This window comes from Arvicanthis niloticus, chromosome 4 (genome assembly GCF_011762505.2).
Source record: "Arvicanthis niloticus isolate mArvNil1 chromosome 4, mArvNil1.pat.X, whole genome shotgun sequence".
In the NCBI taxonomy this organism is placed as follows: domain Eukaryota; kingdom Metazoa; phylum Chordata; class Mammalia; order Rodentia; family Muridae; genus Arvicanthis; species Arvicanthis niloticus.
In genome coordinates this window covers 25,813,340-25,831,341 of record NC_047661.1, presented here as the reverse complement: position 1 = coordinate 25,831,341, position 18,002 = coordinate 25,813,340, and the positions used below count along the sequence as shown (strand labels likewise).

Below are 18,002 nucleotides of genomic sequence, written 5' to 3'. Positions count from 1 at the left end.
GGGAGTGCAAGGCGCAGGAGAGCTTGCGCCCGACTCCGATTACGGGCACTGCCCAAGAACAGCGTGAGCCTGGATCTGAGGCGATAGGCGCAGCAGGGACGGGTGCCCGAAGCCCGCAGCCCGGCTTCCCACGCGGCCCCACAGCTCCAGCCCCATTGCGGTCTCTGCGGTGCGTCGTCACAAACGCGAAACGGCCGTCCCTGAAAGAAGCAGCTGTTGGGCGTACGCGCGTGCGCGCCGCAGGGAGGGGTTGTTGAAGAGAGCCAGCGCGTGGCGTCCCAGGGCCCGCGCACGCGCCCTGGCGGCGTTCCGCCCATACGCGCGAGTACGCACGCGCGCAGCAGGCTCTGCGTACTCCCACCCCCCCCCTTTATTTTTCTACAGCCCCGCCCCTCCCTTACACTCCTTAGGCTGAAGCGTTGGGGCTCTGAGAGCAGGGAAGTGTGGGGCGAGGTGGGCGGGGCATCGCCCGCGCGCGCTGCCAGCCAGAGCTGGAGCTGCGAGAGCGAAGCCAGAAAACGTTACCCAGCCAACAGCCAATAAGCAGCCGGCGCTGCCACGCCCCAGCCACTCACGTGATTGGCTGAGCACCGCCTGGTGGGCAGGGCCGCGGGCTTGGGGAGGGCAGGGGGCGGGAGGAGGAAGGCGCTGGCGGGCAGTGATGGCGGCGGGTGATGGGGACGTAAAGCTAAGCACCCTGGGGAGCGGCGGAGAGCGTGGAGGCGACGGGAGCCCGGGTGGCACGGGAGCGACGGCGGCGAGGAGCAGTTGGGTGGCGGCGCTGCTGGCGACGGGCGGGGAGATGCTGCTGAACGTGGCGCTGGTGGCGCTGGTGCTGCTGGGGGCCTACCGGCTGTGGGTGCGCTGGGGGCGGCGTGGTCTGTGCTCGGGACCCGGGGCGGGCGAGGAGAGCCCGGCCGCCACGCTGCCGCGCATGAAGAAGCGGGACTTCAGTCTGGAGCAGTTGCGCCAGTACGACGGGGCGCGCACGCCGCGCATCCTGCTCGCGGTCAATGGGAAAGTCTTCGACGTGACCAAAGGCAGCAAGTTCTACGGCCCCGGTGAGGAGTGAGGGGTGTCGGGGGGCCCCGGGACACCCTATCCCCGCCACGGCCCCGCACCTGGACGGCAGCCCCGCGTACGCCCCCAGCTGCGGGCGTCATGGGGGGGCTCAGTGGCGCCCCACAAACCTGCGCTCGGCGTTCCTGCTCTTCCCAACCCGTGGCTCCTCGCAGCTTTTCCTGGGGCTGAAATTCTCAAAATTGTTTTAAGAGTTGTCTCTAGTCACGTTGGCTTTCAACCTTTCTTCGGAGCTTTTTGATTTCTGGGCTTTGTCGGGGCAAGAGGGCTAAAGTTGGCGACGCAAAGTTTTTGGCCCTGTTGTAAGACAGCTTTCTTTTTATTCTGGGTTGTCTGTTTGACACTTACCTACTTTTCCCTTCTCTGGACTTGTCTGCCTAGAGTCAGGATTAAGGACACGTAGTTTCAAGTCCCAACCCTGGAGCTCGGTTTCAGAACCACCCCGGACTCGTTTTCATTATTTTTCTAAACAGTCAGTTTTGGCTCCAAGATGCTTTCCAAGATTAACAACTGTATGTAAGATGAAGACGAACCAGAATGTAAACCTTAATAAGTAAGACTGGCAACGATATTGGCCCGGAGTGTAGGGGGTGGAGCTCATCTGCCCAGGAGGCAGGCGTGTCTCTGTCTCCGACTCTCTCAGTCTTTCCCTCCTTCCCTCCTCTCCTCCTTTCTCAGCTAATAGTAAGATAAGTATTCAAATACCCGTTGAAAATGAATTATTGTATATTCCCTTAGCAGAATGGGGCGCCCGAGTGTTGGGGTGGGGCACGGACCTAGAAGAGTAAAACTTCTCACTCCCTGCCATGCACTGGTTCTTCAAGTTGAAGGTTTTACAACTTTTCTTTCAGCAAATTACGTGGAAAGTAGTTGCTGTAGAGGCCCTTTTGCAGTATAGTGGGTAATCTGTATTTCAGATTATGCAAATAAACTTCAGACCCGGGGTATCTGTTGGTAGCCCATAAAATTGAACACCAATGTGCTATGCAGTGCTTAATATTAAACTTTAAAGACGGGAGGGGGGAGGAGAGGAGAGAGCGTGGTGGAGTTATAAGAATAAAGTTAGAGACCCAAGTGACCTATTACTGGAAGGAATACATCCAACTTTAAGCAAGGTTTCCTTTTCATTTTGTCAGTGCATGTGATTTATTGACACTGAATACGCTTCTGATTTCTATGCTTAGTTGGATGCTATTTTAGGTTTTGGTTTGTTGGTTGGATTAGAGGTAAGAAACTAAAGCATTTGATGTTGGATCTGTTAAAATCTCTCTCTCTCTCTCTCTTTCTCTCTCTCTGAGTCTGTTTGTGTTTCCTTCTGGATACATAAGCATAAACATCATGTCTCCTTATTTACATCAGCTTCAATGGTTAATACTTTTTTTTTTAATTTAAGAGTATGTGGGACCAGAGAATAGGACCAAAGTACCTTGTTTACACAGACCAAGTCAAATAAACTTTTTAAAGTGAAGAATTTACACAGATTTGTACCTAGTTACACACTTCCCCTCCCCATTGGCATTGAAGTGTATTCAGTGGTTAAAGATTGTCTAGAGTATTTGTAAAAAGAGCTATTATCAGTCCTTATACATCAGGACAGAGTCAGTGTGGCAGCCTCCAGTGGCAACTGTGGCAGAAGTTGAAAACTAAGAGTTGATGTAGAGCAGGTCCCTGAGCTTGAGCACTGAAGGCATTCCTCAGATAATAATGAAGACCCACCCTGGGTGTGGTGGTGCAGGCGGTTAAGCTTGCAGCCTGGGGGTGAGGCAAGTGGACCTCTGTGAGTTCCAGGCTATCTGGGGCTGCATAGTGAGACCCTGTCTGAAAACAAAAAGAATAGAGAACCACCTCCTTGTTCTGATGCATAATTATTGTAAACTAATAGGAATATCTGGAAGGCTTTATTATTGAGAAGAACTTAAATGGAGCCAGAACATCTTGCAATCTTAATTTTTTTTTTTTTTTTTTTTTGCATGGATAAGAAGTGTTGAGGTACTTTCCAGGAGTCTTGATGCCATATTTTTTGGCTAGGATATAAATGTAAAATTAAATTTTGCCTTTAACTTTCATTTTATTCTCAAATAAATGAAATAATTTTGTAGTGTTACGATTCAGCCCATAGTTCTCCTTAGCTGAGACTCTTAGTAATTTGAAAAACTCAGCCTAGAGCTAGCAAGCTTATTGTTAGGTCCAGCCGCTATGTATTTAAGGATTGTTCTGTGAGGTTTTTTTTTTCCTCCATAATCCTGAACACATTCTCTTATAGCTGTGTATCTTTAAAGTTCCACTTCTTTAAATAAAATGGCAATATTTCAAATGTAGTTGATTGCCAACTGTTTGCCAGACGCGTTGACTTTGTTGTTAGTGTTGTATTTCTATATACTTTAATAGTCAAGTACTTGGCTGGCTTGGAAAGAAAGTGTGATCAGGTAGGATGATTCAGTGAATGGATTGGATCATGCATTTGTCATTTCTGCGGTTCTCTTGTAAAGTTGCAAAGTATTTGCCTTACAGATGAGTCTGAGATTTAAGTAAGCTGGCTTGGATCACAAAAATAAATCTGGGAAATCCAGATATGTTTGACCACAAAGTTTATATACTTTGTGGTAGACAGCTTCTGGGCTGTACTTACGGAGAATCCTGTTACTGGGTTTTTGGTTTTGTTTTTTGTTTTTTCTTACATCCTTTTCTGGTTCCTTCCCATACAGAGTTTGAACTTCAAACAAGCTTTCATTCCATGGTTTTTATGTTGTTTTAGCTGCCCAGTATGGTTCCCAAGCCACAAATGGCTAACTAAAATTAACAAAGTTTAAGATGAGTTCTTCGCTAACATTCTAGATGCTCAGCCACGTGGCTGCCACACTAAACCTCGGGCTTCATAGTGTGCTTGCTGTACTTCCGTGGGCGCTCTGGAGGTCAGTGAGCATCTCCTGAGCATGTTGCATTTATCGTTTAAATCGGCTCTACAGGATATTTGTATTCTCATTTTACATTTGTAAAAGCTGAAACTTGGAGATTTGTCCCAAAGTACCTAGCTGCTACGTAGCCACACTAAAAATCAAACCCAATTCAACTTGTTTCATAGGTCACACCTTCTTCTCATTGTCACATTACCATCCAATCCATGCTTCCATTCAGAATTGGTTTTGGATGCTTTAACGGTGTAATCTTAAATCATTATATTACTGTAGTGGAGCTCTGTGAATCTTATTCTTTGGAATGGCAAAAAAAAAAGCATATACTTGGACCATTTGTTATTTTTTCCCTTATTCCTCCTGTTTGTCTGTATGCCAAAGCCAACTTGCCTCTTAAATTCTACTGAAAAGGAAAAGGTCCTACAAGTAGCCCCTTTGAGCTGAGGAAAGGACCCCAGGAACCTAAATCCTTCCTCCTGTTTAATCTTGTCTTTAATATGTTAATTTTTCTTTAACATTTTAATTTACAAAACTGCAGTTTAAGCCAGAGTTGCAACAGAAAGACCAAGCTCAGCCTGATCTGCTGCTGCGCGGACAGCTCACAGTTGTCACAATCCAGCTGCCATTACAATTTCTTGCTTTGAAGCCAACTAGGTTTGTTGTTGGGCTAGTTATAGTTACCACATGCATCTTGTTGGCTAGCAGTGGATAAAGGGACCAGCTTTCTTTAGGAGCTAAGCATGGTAGCTCACACCTGTTACTGCCAACGTTCTTGCGGCAGGGGCAGGAGGATGGCCTTTAGTTAGAATAACCTAGCTACGTAGTAGAACTCCAGGATAGCCATGCTGTCAGTTCCTCTCAGTATTTTTTACTTGACAGAAAGCAAAGTTCAGAAGAGTTGTCTGTTGTGCAGATCGATCGTTTCCATAGTACCTACTTGGTTGCCCCTTCTGAGTTCAGCATCATATGCATTGTTTTTAAGTGTTCGGGAACTGTATTGTGTTAAATACTAAAGCCTTACAATAACAGAAGGTGGAGATTGAGATTAGAAGGAACAGAACTTGTCACATGTACTGAACTGTTCCGATGGTTTCTGAGGTTCTTTGAACAGTCTGGCATAGACATTCCTCCCCATGTGCCCATGGCAGGCATCACTATGTAACTCTTGGTGCCTTTCTCACCTTTCTCAAGAGCTTTCATATAAGGCTTCATCTCCATCTTTAAATACTAAGAAGGAGCATCTTTTTTCTTCTTTTTTTATTAGATATTATATTTACATTTCAGATTTTATCCCTTAACCTCCCTTCCTCCCACCATCCAGGAACCTCCTATCCCATCCCCCCTCCTCATGCTTCTATGAGGATGTGCCCCCCTCCCACCTCCCCACCCTCAAACCCCCCCACACACACTTAGTGTTCATCCTTTATGTGACCAAGAATCTCCTCTCCCACCTATGCTAGACAAGGCCATCCTCCCCTTCATGTACAGGTGAAGTCATGGGTCCCTCCCTATGTGCTCCCAGGCTGCTGGTTTAGACCTTGGGGAGCTCTGGTTGGTTGGTATTGTTGCTCTCCTCATGGGGCCACAAACCCTTTCTGCTCCTTCAGTCTTCTCTCTAACTCCTCCATTGGGAACCCCTTGATCAGATCAGTAGTTAACTCTGAGCATCGGCCTCTGAATGTGTCAGCCTCTGGCAGACCTCTAAGGAGACAGCTATATCAGGCTCTTGTCTGCATGCACTTCCTGCCATCCACATCAGCGTCTACCTTTGGTGACTGCACCTGGGATGGAGACCCAGGTAGAATGGTCTCCAGATGGCTCCTCCTTCAGTTTCTGACCCACACTTTGTCTCCATATTTGCTCCCTTGAGTATTTTTATTACTCCTTCTAAGTAGGACTGAGGCATCCACACTTGGTCTTTCTTCTTCATGAGCTTCATGTGGTCTGTGTGTTGAGTCTTGGCTATGTCAAGCTTTTGGGCTAATATCCACTTATCAGTGAGTAAATACCATGTGTGTTCTTTTGTGATTGGGTTAACTCAGGATGATAATTTCTAGTTCCATCCATTTACCTAAGTTCATTTCTTAGTTCATTATTTATCCATTTCTCGAGTTCATTATTTTTAATAGCTGAGTAATACTCCATTGTGTAAATGTACATTTTTTGTATCCATTCCTCTGTTGAAGGACATCTGGGTTCTTTCCAGTTTCTGGCTATTATAAATAAGGCTGCTATGAACATAGTGGAGCATATGTCCTTGTTATATGGTGGAGCATCTTCTGGGTATATGCCCAGGAGTGGTATAGCTGGATCCTCAGGTAATGCTATGTCCAATTTTCTGAGGAACCACCAGACTGATTTCCAGAGTGGTTGTACCAGCTTGCAATCCCAAAGAAGGAGCATCTTAGATTTTACTACAATTAGTCTTTAGTGCAGACCAGGCCATACCCACAGACTTGACATCACTCAAGTAGGAGGACAGACAGTATGCAAACACATCCCAGCATGGAGTTAAGCTCTGTAGTGAAAAATGTGCTCTGACTGAATTTAGGGTTATGATCAAGGGATATTTGGATATTTAGAAGTACCTTATTTCTATTAGATGGTCACAAAGTAGGGTTGTGATGTTTTAAACTGGAAAGGGCCAGCTGCACAGAGCTTGGATGTGAGAGTGCTCTGAAATGGCTTATTTTTCACCTTAGTGAGCAGCTGGGGTAAAGACATGGAGGCCACCTAGCACTGTGTCTAGACTTGTCATATCTGTCATAGGACATAGATCATCATATGTCATATGATATCTGTCCTGTTAGACCCATCCCTGTCATCTCATTGATATTTTGGTTTGGTTCTTTGATTACCTGTCGTTAGCCCAAGACTTGTTACTCCGGCCCTTGAAACCAACTCGTGTTGTTTTGTTTTTCTTATAAAAACCACTTGAGTGGATTTTAAACTCCTCAGGTTTGATGTCTCCCAGCTTCAGTCTGGCTTGGTCTTGTTCCCACCATGTTACTTAACACCGCCTCTGGCCATACATCAGTGACTAGCAGTGCTCTGAGCACGGTTCACTCAGAAAAGGCTCCACGTGGGTCCTCACTCACTCCCCAGTTCTTAGCGTCTCTCCCTTCCCCCTCCTCCTCTCCGCTGATTTGGACAAATTTGTTTCTGTTCTTCTGGTGATTTTAAGATTCGATTTAGATATTAATTTGTCCTTTGGAACAGTAGAAGAATTTTAGCCAAATATTATCCCATGCAAATTAGGAAAACCTACCGTTGAAGACACCTTACAGCCACTTGCCCGGCTTTTCTCCTTCCTAATGCTGAGGGTGAACCTGGCCTCACACATTGTGGGCAAGTGCTTTACTTCGCACCTGCATCCCTGGCCCTAGCAATGTTTTCTTTTTATGCTGTGTGTGTGTGTGTGTGTGTGTGTGTGTGTGTGCGTGTGTGTGTGTGTGTGTGTGTGTGCGCGCGCGCGTGCGCACGCATCATCACATACATACATACATACATACATACATACATGCCTTCAGAGTCCAGCAAAAGAAGTCAGATCTCCCAGTGCTGCCCAGTGGGGGTGCTAGGAACAGAACTCAGGTCCTTATTGTGTGGTTGCCTTTTTGAAAATTTACTATTTCTTGCACCTCAGTTTTTCTTAGAGTTCCATCTTCATTTTGATAAAAGGCCTGTAGTTCTTTTCACTGGTAAGAAAAATATCTGTCCTTTATTTGTCCTTGTTCAGGAGTAATGACTTGTACATTCTTGTTGCACCTTCATTTGAGTGGTGTGTGTCACTGCCCTCTGCTTGTCAACAGGAAGTTTGCTGTGGGTGAGGCAGTCTTCTCTATCGAACGGTCCTGCTGTATAGTGCGTATGTGTGCTTGTGTGTGTTCACTGCATGCAGAAGGCAGAGGTGGACATTACTGTCTTCTTTAGCCTCTCTCCATCTTATTTCCCAAGACAAGGTCTTAATGAGTTTAGAGCTCACCAGTTTGGCTAGCTTGCCACCAAGCTCCAGGGATCTGTTTGTATCCATGCTTCCATGACAGGCTGGAGTGAGAGGCAGACACCTGGCTTTCTGTGGAGTGCTGGTGATCCAAGTTAAGTCTGCTTGTACAATAAAGTTCTTCACTGACTAAGCTTCACCCAGACCCCTAGATTTGATTTTTAACATATTGGATTCTGCTAAAAGTGTGAATATATGTCATTTCATCCATTTTAGAACGTTTAAACAAGACTTTAAGTTACTGCCTCCGGCATTCTGTCTCATCTTCCCCTGGAAGAGCCGGTAGATCTCCCATCTGCTCCTCAAGCCTGTCTTTTTTATGGCCTGTGTCTTAGGCAGCTTGAGTCTTTCTTTGCGCCTCTTGCTTTATCCGTGGGGCACACTGTTGACCTGGGTGTGCTTCCTTGCTGTAGTTTATCATCTGTGTTGCACCTGCTTTCTACCAGCCCATGCAGTCTTTGTTTCTTGTCCATTTTCTGGAGTATTCTGTGAGCTGTCAGTTGTGGATGTGCTACTGTGGAGTGCTTTAGAGTAGATCCCAAAATAATGCCTGTGTGTAAGGTTTTTACATCATAGTTGAAAACGATAATACATGCCCAAGACTAAAAACTAAAGGATTTACAGTAAAAAGTAAGGCTCCTCCCAAGAGCCCCCTCATGTGGCTCTGCAGAGGGAATGGATCAGTCTTCATGCTGCGGAGCTGTGCTGTGCAGATCAAACCATCTGAACATGAGTCTTACTTCCCCACACTTAATTATAGTGTACTCTAGAGACCATGAATAGTAGTTCACAGTCTTGAGAGCCTTTCATATCTTTCCTATCATGTGGAAGCTGTTTGTTAACAGCCTCTGTTGATGAGCATGTGAGTTCCTCCACCTCTTAGTAATACTGTAAGAAACAGTGTGTGCTAATGTATATATAATGTAATGTATTCTATATGTAAATAAAGCTATGAGTCCTAGAAGCAGAATTACTAAGGCTGATGGTGTGGCTGGCCATGCATATTGGGGACTTCATTTGGAGTTGCCCTCCTCCAGAGAGAGTTTGATGTGTACTTAGATCAAACTTAGAAAGATGCCTGTTTTTCATCCTTGCCAAAAATGTGATGGTTTAAACTGCTCATTTTTTTGTGGGTCTGAAGTTAAAACAACGTCCCAATTGCTATATAATTTTTTTATTTCTCCTATTCTGAATGAGGTTTTATCAGACAGGACCTATCACTAGCCTAGAACTCAGTAAGTTCTAGACTATCCAGCCCAATATAGATGATACTGACCGGCCAGTGGAGTCCAATGGATAGGCCTGTCTCCACCTCCCGGCATGTTGGGAGTGTAAACAGCCACCATGCCCACCTTTATAATTTTCAATGTCTATCCTAGGGATTGAACGTAGGTCTTTTTATTTTTAATATACATTTACTTAGAGTCTGTATGTAAGTGTGCACAGAAGCAGGCAGACCATGCTACCTATGTAGATAGAGATCAGAGAACAACTGTCTTCCATGTACTGCCCAGTTAGCTAATTCAAGCCGTGAGGCTTAGCAACAAGTGACTTCCTCAGTGCCTTTCCACTTACACATAGCTGGAATTTTGTTGTTCATTTGGCCTTGTTTGTGTATTTTATGTGTATGAGTATTTGGCTGCTTCCTGGGTGCCTTGTGGAGGTCAGAAGAGAGCACCAGATCTCCTAGAACTAGAGTTACAGATTGTTGTGAGCCACCATGTGGATGCTGGGAATCAGACTCAGGCCCTGTGGATGAGTAGCCAGTGTTCTTAACTGCTGAACTGTCTATCTCTCCAGCCCTCCATAGCATTTTTATCTTTGCTTTTGTGTGTGTGGTACTAGGCATTGGTCTCTCTCACGCTAGGCAAGCACTCCACCACTTAGCTTCATTATCTAGCCCTGATAGTATTTCAGACCACAAACGTGCAGGCTTATGTATTCAGGTTTGTCCTTTATGTATAAGGAATGTCTCATACTTAACTCCTTTCCCTTTCTTTTGTCCTCATTTTACTTTGGGCCGTGTGTGCATGTGCTTTAATCTATAGTTACAGTGTGAGACATACATGGGCTCTGTGTCTTTTAACTTGATGGCTTTCCAGTTTGCCCTCTTCCTGCAGATGATGTACTTTTCTGTATGCTGAAGCCTTGTGATTGGACATTCAGAAACAAGATGGGATTTTCAGTCACGTGTAGTGAAGCATCTAATTTGGTCCCAATTTTAGTAGATAATTTCTCCGTGTTGCGTTTGAAGCATCTGTGTCACTTGGTGAATGGCCCCTCAAGCAGATAAGTGTCTTGTCTTGACAGAAACTTTATTCAGTTTTACTGTGCTGGTTCTACAGGTCCTGGAGTTTCCCCAATTAGAGTGTAAGCTGTCTGCCTACATTTCCAGGAGCTTCAGAGAAGCATGGAAATAACCAAAATACTTCCCATGGAATATTTCTCCTTATCCTCCTACAGTCAAACAGATTGTCTGCTATAGATTTTACTTACCACAGTTTGTTTAATATTTTATATCACTGCTTCATAGTGAGCATATATATGTATCCTCATTATATGAATATGATGGTTTGTTGCTGTTTCAAAAATATGTCTCACCATTCTGCTTGGTTGTATCAAAAGTAAGCAGTTGTAGGGATTAATAACTAATGAGTTGATTGACTTTTGTCTTGTTTTTTTCTGGTTTCTTGTTTTGTCTCACTTCAAACTCAAACCCCTCCCGCCCTCACCTCCAGAATGCTGAGATTATAAGTTTGCTAACAACACCCAGCTGAGTTTATTGATTTTTGAACTTTAAAAAAATCTTAATCACAGTCAGATACAAGCAGGGTCAGACTGATTTCTGTGAGTTTGAGGCCACCCAGGGCTACATAATGAGACCTTGTCTACAAGGAGAGAAAATAGTCAGAAGTGTATCTGATCCACGGACCACATGGAGCAGCAGAGCCTGAACATAGTCACAGCACCCACATTGTACACTGTAGTGTCATCTATGAACTCTTCATCACATGGCTGCCTGGGAGCTGCACTGACTGTTCTACCTACTACTAGTCCAGGCAGCAATCAAAATTCCAAGTATATTCACCATCATAAAGTAAATAGCTGTTAGGTCAGCCGATTGCTTGGCTGGGGATCATCAGAATGTCTACATGAATCTTGACACTCAGAGAAAAGCATTTGCTATTTCAGTAAATCATATCAGAGGTTTAACACTAGATCAGATGTGCTTTTTTGTGGGTAGCCCCCATTTTTGTTGTAATTGTTTTATGAACAGTCACATATCTTAAAATGCTATTGCTGATGATATTGTTTGTTGTGAGAGCATCTGAAAGGGAAGGGACTGCTCCTTGTGTTATGGAGGAAGACAACTGTTTGCCAGACCTAAGCCTCCCTCTGTCAGACAAACTGCCCAATTCCTGTTAGGTTCCTCGGTGGCCTTATATCATGGAGCAAAGAACATGTCAGTAAAGACTGCTTCTCAGATGGCTTCCTCAGAAGTCTGTGCATGGGAAGGGGGCACATTAATGTAGTTGATGGAGTGGAAGGATATGTTATTCGGTCTTTTCTTTTAATGCGTTGACATAAACCAACTTTAGCAACAAAAGATTAACCCATTCATTCAGAGCTGAGCCTTAGGGAAGCTGGCAGAGAAGTGTACTTGAGAACCCACTGGTGTATCTGTAACATGCTCAAAGCCTGAGGCTTGCCTGGCAGCTTGCTGGTTTGCTTTATGGTGCTGAGGACTGCGCCTGGGCCTGGGCCTGCAGTGTCTCAGGGGTCACACACTGACAGGCCTGCAGAGAGATGTCCAGGACACAGGTACAAGCTTGCAGATCAGATACATGGGAGGTCCAGGCAAGGCCTCTTATGACTCTACAGAGTTGAAGGCCAACCTATTCATCCTGGTGACACTGTCTGAAAATAGTAAAGCCTGAGGAGAGCCTTGGCAGGGATCTCAGTATGAGTGTTCTTTTGAGCTCTTTGAGCAGGGTCCCCACCCTGCTTCTTGGAGGCAAGGGTTTAGACCGGTAAGGAAAGTGGAGATATCCACTATCCTGGTCCTGTTGGTTATTCACTAGGTGGTCATTGAATGCTGTGCTTTGATTATGTATGTATGTATGTATGTATGTATGTATTTTAGTCTGCCAAGTGTGGAAAAAGGCAAAATCTGTTCTTCATGAAATCCTGAAGGACCAAAGTATGAAGTTAATGGGGAAACTCTTTAAAAAGTAGAAAGTCATTTCCTCTTCAAGGTTGTTGCTTGAGTCATTTCTAATATTCTTTCTTTGTTTCATTTGCCAGTTTTAAGCCCTTAGGCTTTGGTCATCTTTGTTTCTCCAGAAACAAAAGCCCACCCTCACCACACACCTGTCACCTTCATGGCCAAACCTAAAAAAGCTACTTAAACACTTGGGAAAGCCATCCCAGCTCCAGGTACTAGACCTTTCCAGAATGAGCTTCCTGCCCTTGTCATGTTTACAAGAAGTATAGTCAGGAATCCAGGTTTCTCCTTGAGGTGGTAAAGGTGTTCTGTTTAGGTGAGATTTGGTCTCTTGTCTCAGAAGGTGTGGGTACCTTCCAACACTTAATTTGGAGTTTCCAAAATGCTTTCAAATGAGAACAGGTGCAGTCATCTTTCATGTAGAAATCAGGGCATTTTTATTCTTGGTTTCTTTAAGTTAGGCAATACTTTATTTTAATAGCCCTTTATTAAATGAATAGTCCCATGGGCCCGGGAGATGGCACAGTGTAGGTAAAGTGCTTGCCCAACCTGAGTCTGGGTCTGAGACCCAAAGCAGGATGCAGTTCTCTGACTACACTTGTTCAGGGCCACATTTTTTACACATAAACATATAACACATACACAAAAATAAGTATCATTCTTAACAGCATTCAAGCCAATAGCTGACTGCTCATGAGTGGAGCCTCTTACTGGTTTTGAAACTGTCTCCTCAGAATAACTTGCTATCTGTAGAGAAGCTCATAAACTTGAAATTGTCTTTGTAGAATTGTATGTTTTAGAAATCTTGTTATCATTTAAGTCTTTTTAAGAAACATTTTGAACAGAAAGATATTTTGGGGCCCCTTCTGCCATATCAGATGTAAACAGTTAAATTTGCCAGTTGTAGGGTTGAAGTATTTGCTAGATGTGCATGAGGGGCTGAGTTCAGGTCTCCAGCACCTACATTAAAAGCGAGGTCCTGTTGTGCGCGCCTGTAAGCTCATGCCGGGGAGGCGGAGAGTTGGGGTTCCTGGAATTGTCTGACCCAGCCAGTTGAGCCAAGTCAGTGAAGTAATTAGACAAGCTGTCTCATGAAATGAGGCAGAGAGATTGAGCTAGATACCTGACGTTGATACACACATGAACACACAAAAGAGCTTTGCTAAAGTTGTTTTTTTGTTTTGAGAATTTCATACAGGAACATTAGGATATGTTTGATCAAATCCAGCCCATTGCCTCCCCTCCGGTTCCTTCTTTATCCCCACCACAGCTTTTGCTCCCGATTTACTGTGCTTTTGAATCCCCACTGTGTCTGTGTAGTGCTGTCTGTGTGTGCATGGGTGTAGGGCCACCTGCTGGAGCGTGGGTAGGTAGCTTTTCATGGGCTGTATTCTCCACCAAGCCCTCCTTCTCTGACATACAAGTTTCAGGGTATCTGCAGTGAATTTATTCTCAGTAAAAAGCTTCCCTTTGGTAAAAGGGAAATTTCCAACAAGTCTCATCCAGAATCTCCATTTTTTTAAAAAAATTAAAGTTGTGTACTAAAACAAAATAGGAGAGAACCTGATGTTCAGACACATTCTCGAATGGTGTTGGGCTCTAAGTTGTCTTTTTCTTTTTCAGCGGGCCCATATGGCATCTTTGCTGGCAGGGACGCTTCCAGGGGCCTGGCGACATTCTGCCTGGATAAGGATGCACTTAGAGATGAGTATGATGACCTCTCAGATTTGAACGCAGTGCAAATGGAGAGTGTTCGAGAATGGGAAATGCAATTTAAAGGTATTTTCATTTGGGGGAGCCTTGGGAAAGCAGAACTATGTGCTATTGCACATGCTTGAAAGGACACTGTTTTCATTTCCATCATTAGGATGTATTTAAAATGCTAGTAAATATTAATATAATTGTTATGTGTGGCAGTTGTGTTTGAAAGTCTGTATTTGAATACATACTTCCCAACAGGTATGGCAGCATATGCCTGTGGGCTCAACAGTCCCAAATTGTGATGCTTTTAGTAGTCTTTTAAGACTTGTTCATTAAGGAATGGTTTCGTTTTGTTTGGTACAGGCTTGTATTTAAAACAAGCTGAAGGGTTAGGGTGTAGCACAATAGTAGACTGTGCATGACCTCCTTATGTCCTGGGTTCCAACCATGAATTAGTGGTGAATTAGTGATAGCAACACTAATGGCAGTGTATAGCAAATGATGTAATTGTTCTTAACTTTGAATGGTAAGGAAGGAATGCGGTCCCCTCTGTCATGGCCCTCAGCATCAGTTCTTACCTCCCACAGGATGCTGCTCTCACCATTCATCTCCTGCTGGGTCTCTGAGCAGCTCTGTGGGCTTCCTGGCACTTGTCTCGGTTCTCCTGTGTGCAGAGCCCACAGCTAGTCAACTCGGTCTTAGTTTAATTCACGTAGCCTAGGTTGTATTTCCAGATGGAAAACAAACAGGTTTTACCCACATACACGGTTCTAAATTAAACAGCAGACACAGAGTTAGCAGAGTGACAAATCTAAGGAGCGAGCTTGGTATGGGAAAGAGTGATGGTGTGGTAGGGGCCTTACGGGCCTAAAGAGCCCAGAGAAGTTCTTGTCCCTACCACCTTGTCACATTTTTCTCCAGAGTATGTCTCAGACCTGCTTACCCTGTGGTTCTCCACCCTGTACACTGTGCTGCTGCCGTCAGCCCATAGTCCTTCATCCTGAGGATCTCTTATTTTCTTCTGCGTGATTTATATCCCAAAATACTAGCTGTGCCGTGCGTGCTTGCGTGCGTGCGTGCGTGCGTGCGGCCTAGGTTGACCTCAGACTCGTGGCAGTCCAAGTGCTGGGACTATGTGTATGAACCACTACATCTGATTTTTTTAGCTGTAATATTTTGGGTTATTAAGGCTTAAAAGGATTGGACAGGGGTGGAGCTCAGCTGCATGAAGCCTTAGATTCCAACCCTGCCACCAACACACAGAACCGCACAGCAAGGCCTGTGATGCGTGAAGCCAGGCTGGACAGCTCTGACAGTCCATGCGTGTACACTTAGAAATCCAAGTGATGTTGGTAGTGTCTGAGTAAGACCCTGACACTGAACTGTCCTTTAAAGAGCAGCCCGAACCCTGTCAGCTCCTGCTGCCTTGTGTTCAAACCTTGAATGCATGTAAGTGAAGCTTAGAATTCTGCTTGTCCTGTGTGACTTGAGAGGCACGTGCCTTCTTGCAGTGCAGTGGAATCATGAAACAAATTGAAGCACTGCTGACTTTGTTTTGGTGTGTTTTTCAGAAAAATATGATTATGTAGGCAGACTCCTGAAGCCCGGGGAAGAGCCATCAGAGTACACAGACGAGGAGGACACCAAGGATCACAGTAAACAGGACTGAGCTTTGTGAACAGCCAAAGCCAGGGGCCTTCAGAACTGCAACTCATGCCCTTGGAGAGTGTGTCCAGTCTTGGGTGTGATGCTCCTGCTGTGAGAACCGTTTCACCAGAGTGAACAAGATAACATGCCTGACTGTGAAGAGCTGAGGATGAGGCATTGGTTGTGCTGCCAGGTGAATTTGTTGCAGTTGGTTGTAACGTCTGGTGGGCTTCATCATCCTGAAAAGGAGACAGGACCTTCTTAACAGCAAGAGAGTCACTGGCTTATTTTTACCCCTCCCCTTCCTCCCCCCTCTTCCTCCTCCTCCTCCTCTTCCTCTTCTTCCTCCTCCTCCTTCTTCCCCTCTCTCTCTCTCTCTCTCTCTCTCTCTCTCTCTCTCTCTCTCTCTGCTTCCTTTCTTTTCTCCACCCCCTCCCATGTCTCTCTTTTAAAACAAAACAAAAAAGTATCAAAGACAACCAGATAGGTATTTGCTCCTCGGTGTGCAGATCTCTGGAAAGCAAGGGGTCCTTTCTCACAGGCCACGTTTTATTTGTGTTAAGGGAAGAGCCCTAGCCAGGGGAGAGGGGGTTGCATATTCATTTAAGAAGTTCGGGCGACTGAAACATTCAAACGTGAACTCCCAAACTTTTCTTTCTGGGCTTTGTCAGGGAAGAGGGAAAATGTCCTTCTAAGAAAGATTTGGAAGTTAGAGGGGTTTCCAGTGGATTAAAGTCAGCAGTTCCCAGCTAAGATAATTTGAAACCAGTTTTATTTCTTTCCCTTCCTTCTGCTAGGTCAAATCAATATTAATTGTGCCTTATTTCACTTCCATAAACTTGAATTACTTTTTGGGAAAGCCCCTCTGTGAATTGAGAAGTCACTACAAGCAGCATTGAGACTGAGGCTGATGTCATTCTGTGTGTAGAATGGAAGAGGAGTGTACTCAGTGTTAACTGCCATGTGTTAGTACACAAACATAGCTAGCATTGTGATGGCCAAATGCATCCCCTGTGCTTTTGTCTTTTCCAAGAAAAAATGAAAAACCAACAACTCTTCCCCAACACTTGCCTAATTTTAGGAGTCTGACCCTCACATGTCACTGGTGTGGGCGAGTGGGGCTGCAGTATGAATGTCTGTGTGAGTGAGTCTGGATGTCTGTGAGAGCACCTTGGGAGAGACACTTCCTGCGATGCTGTAAATACAAGTACCGTTTTAATAAAGCATGTACAATAAACCAAATACGCTCGAGTTGGCCTCTAAATGCAGAGCCGTGAGCCAGTGTGTCATATACCAGTAAGACTGCATTTAATTCAGGATGAGGGGAACCTCTTAGGAATGAAAATGGGGCCCTGATTAGCCAAGCTGTACGTGTCCCATGCTCAGTGTAACTTCCAAGGCAGGTCCACCTTGGTGGATGGTTCAGGTAAGAAGGGATATTACAGTGTACAGTCTGCTCAGGCTTCACTGCCACTGTGCAGGAACTGATATAAAAACACAGTATTATACCCATAGCCAGTAAATCCCTTTCTTGTTAGTTGAAAAAGTTCTATTTCAAAGCCTGCTTAGGTCAAGTTTTGGCTTCATTATGATGGATTCTTGGTCAGGGACAAATTGCTCTCACAGAGGAAAGCCCCAAATAGGTGACATTAAAAACTGTGTTCCTGGTGGGTGCAGTGCAAACAGAAGCTTCAGAAGGTGTGGTGGTAAGCAGAAGGGTGCAGGGTGCTACACTCTTAGCATATTAAAATATTCTCCAAAATGTGTGGTTATCACCAGATCCTGACTGAAGGACTCTTGTGGGGACTAAAGAGTATTGGGAAATGCTTTCTTTTTTATGTAAAATATTTTATAAAAGCAAATTGTTATATATATCCTCTGATATAGTAAACTGGTGTATCTGAACCATTGAGCCTGAAGGTTGATAATCTGCATTTGTGAGAAGCCCCAGGTATTTATGCAGTAAAAACAATGCATTTTGTTTTTTAAAAGGAAGTGGTTTTGTGTTTTGGACTTTAAATAAACTGTGTTCTGTAGATAATTTCTTAATTCCAGTCAAATGTCTCATTGTTAGGTAGTGTGGTGCCCAGTTTTGGAGGGTCTGTAACTTGCGTGGTTCCCCACATTGCCTGATTGGTAAGGATTTCAAAACATGGCTTTTCTTGGTTTTGTTTTTGGTTTGGTTTGGTTTTTTTTCTTCTTTTTTTTCCTTTTTCTTATCCTTCAGCATTAGTATTCGAGAACCCAGGGCTTCACATATTGCTCAACCATTTAGCTGCATCTCCAGCTCCAAAGCATACATTCTAACTATCTACTGAGCCTAAGTCTGTCTGTGATTCCTCCACTCATGCTCAAGAGTGGAGAAACACTGCATTCATCTTTTGAAATTGTGTGGTTTATATTTGCCATACAATAAAAGTGAAACTTATAATTT

General features: G+C 44.5%; 1 protein-coding gene across 1 annotated transcript; it reads left to right on the top strand.

Moving 5' to 3' along the window:
• The first annotated feature begins 232 nt into the window (after window positions 1-232).
• On the top strand, window positions 233-16,810 carry Pgrmc2 (progesterone receptor membrane component 2). The gene is made up of 3 exons (XM_034500866.2): window positions 233-1,061; window positions 13,844-13,999; window positions 15,493-16,810. The coding sequence occupies exons 1-3, from the start codon at window positions 662-664 to the stop codon at window positions 15,588-15,590; spliced, it is 654 nt and encodes a 217-aa protein (XP_034356757.1). The 5' UTR covers window positions 233-661; the 3' UTR covers window positions 15,591-16,810.
• The last annotated feature ends 1,192 nt before the right edge of the window (window positions 16,811-18,002 follow it).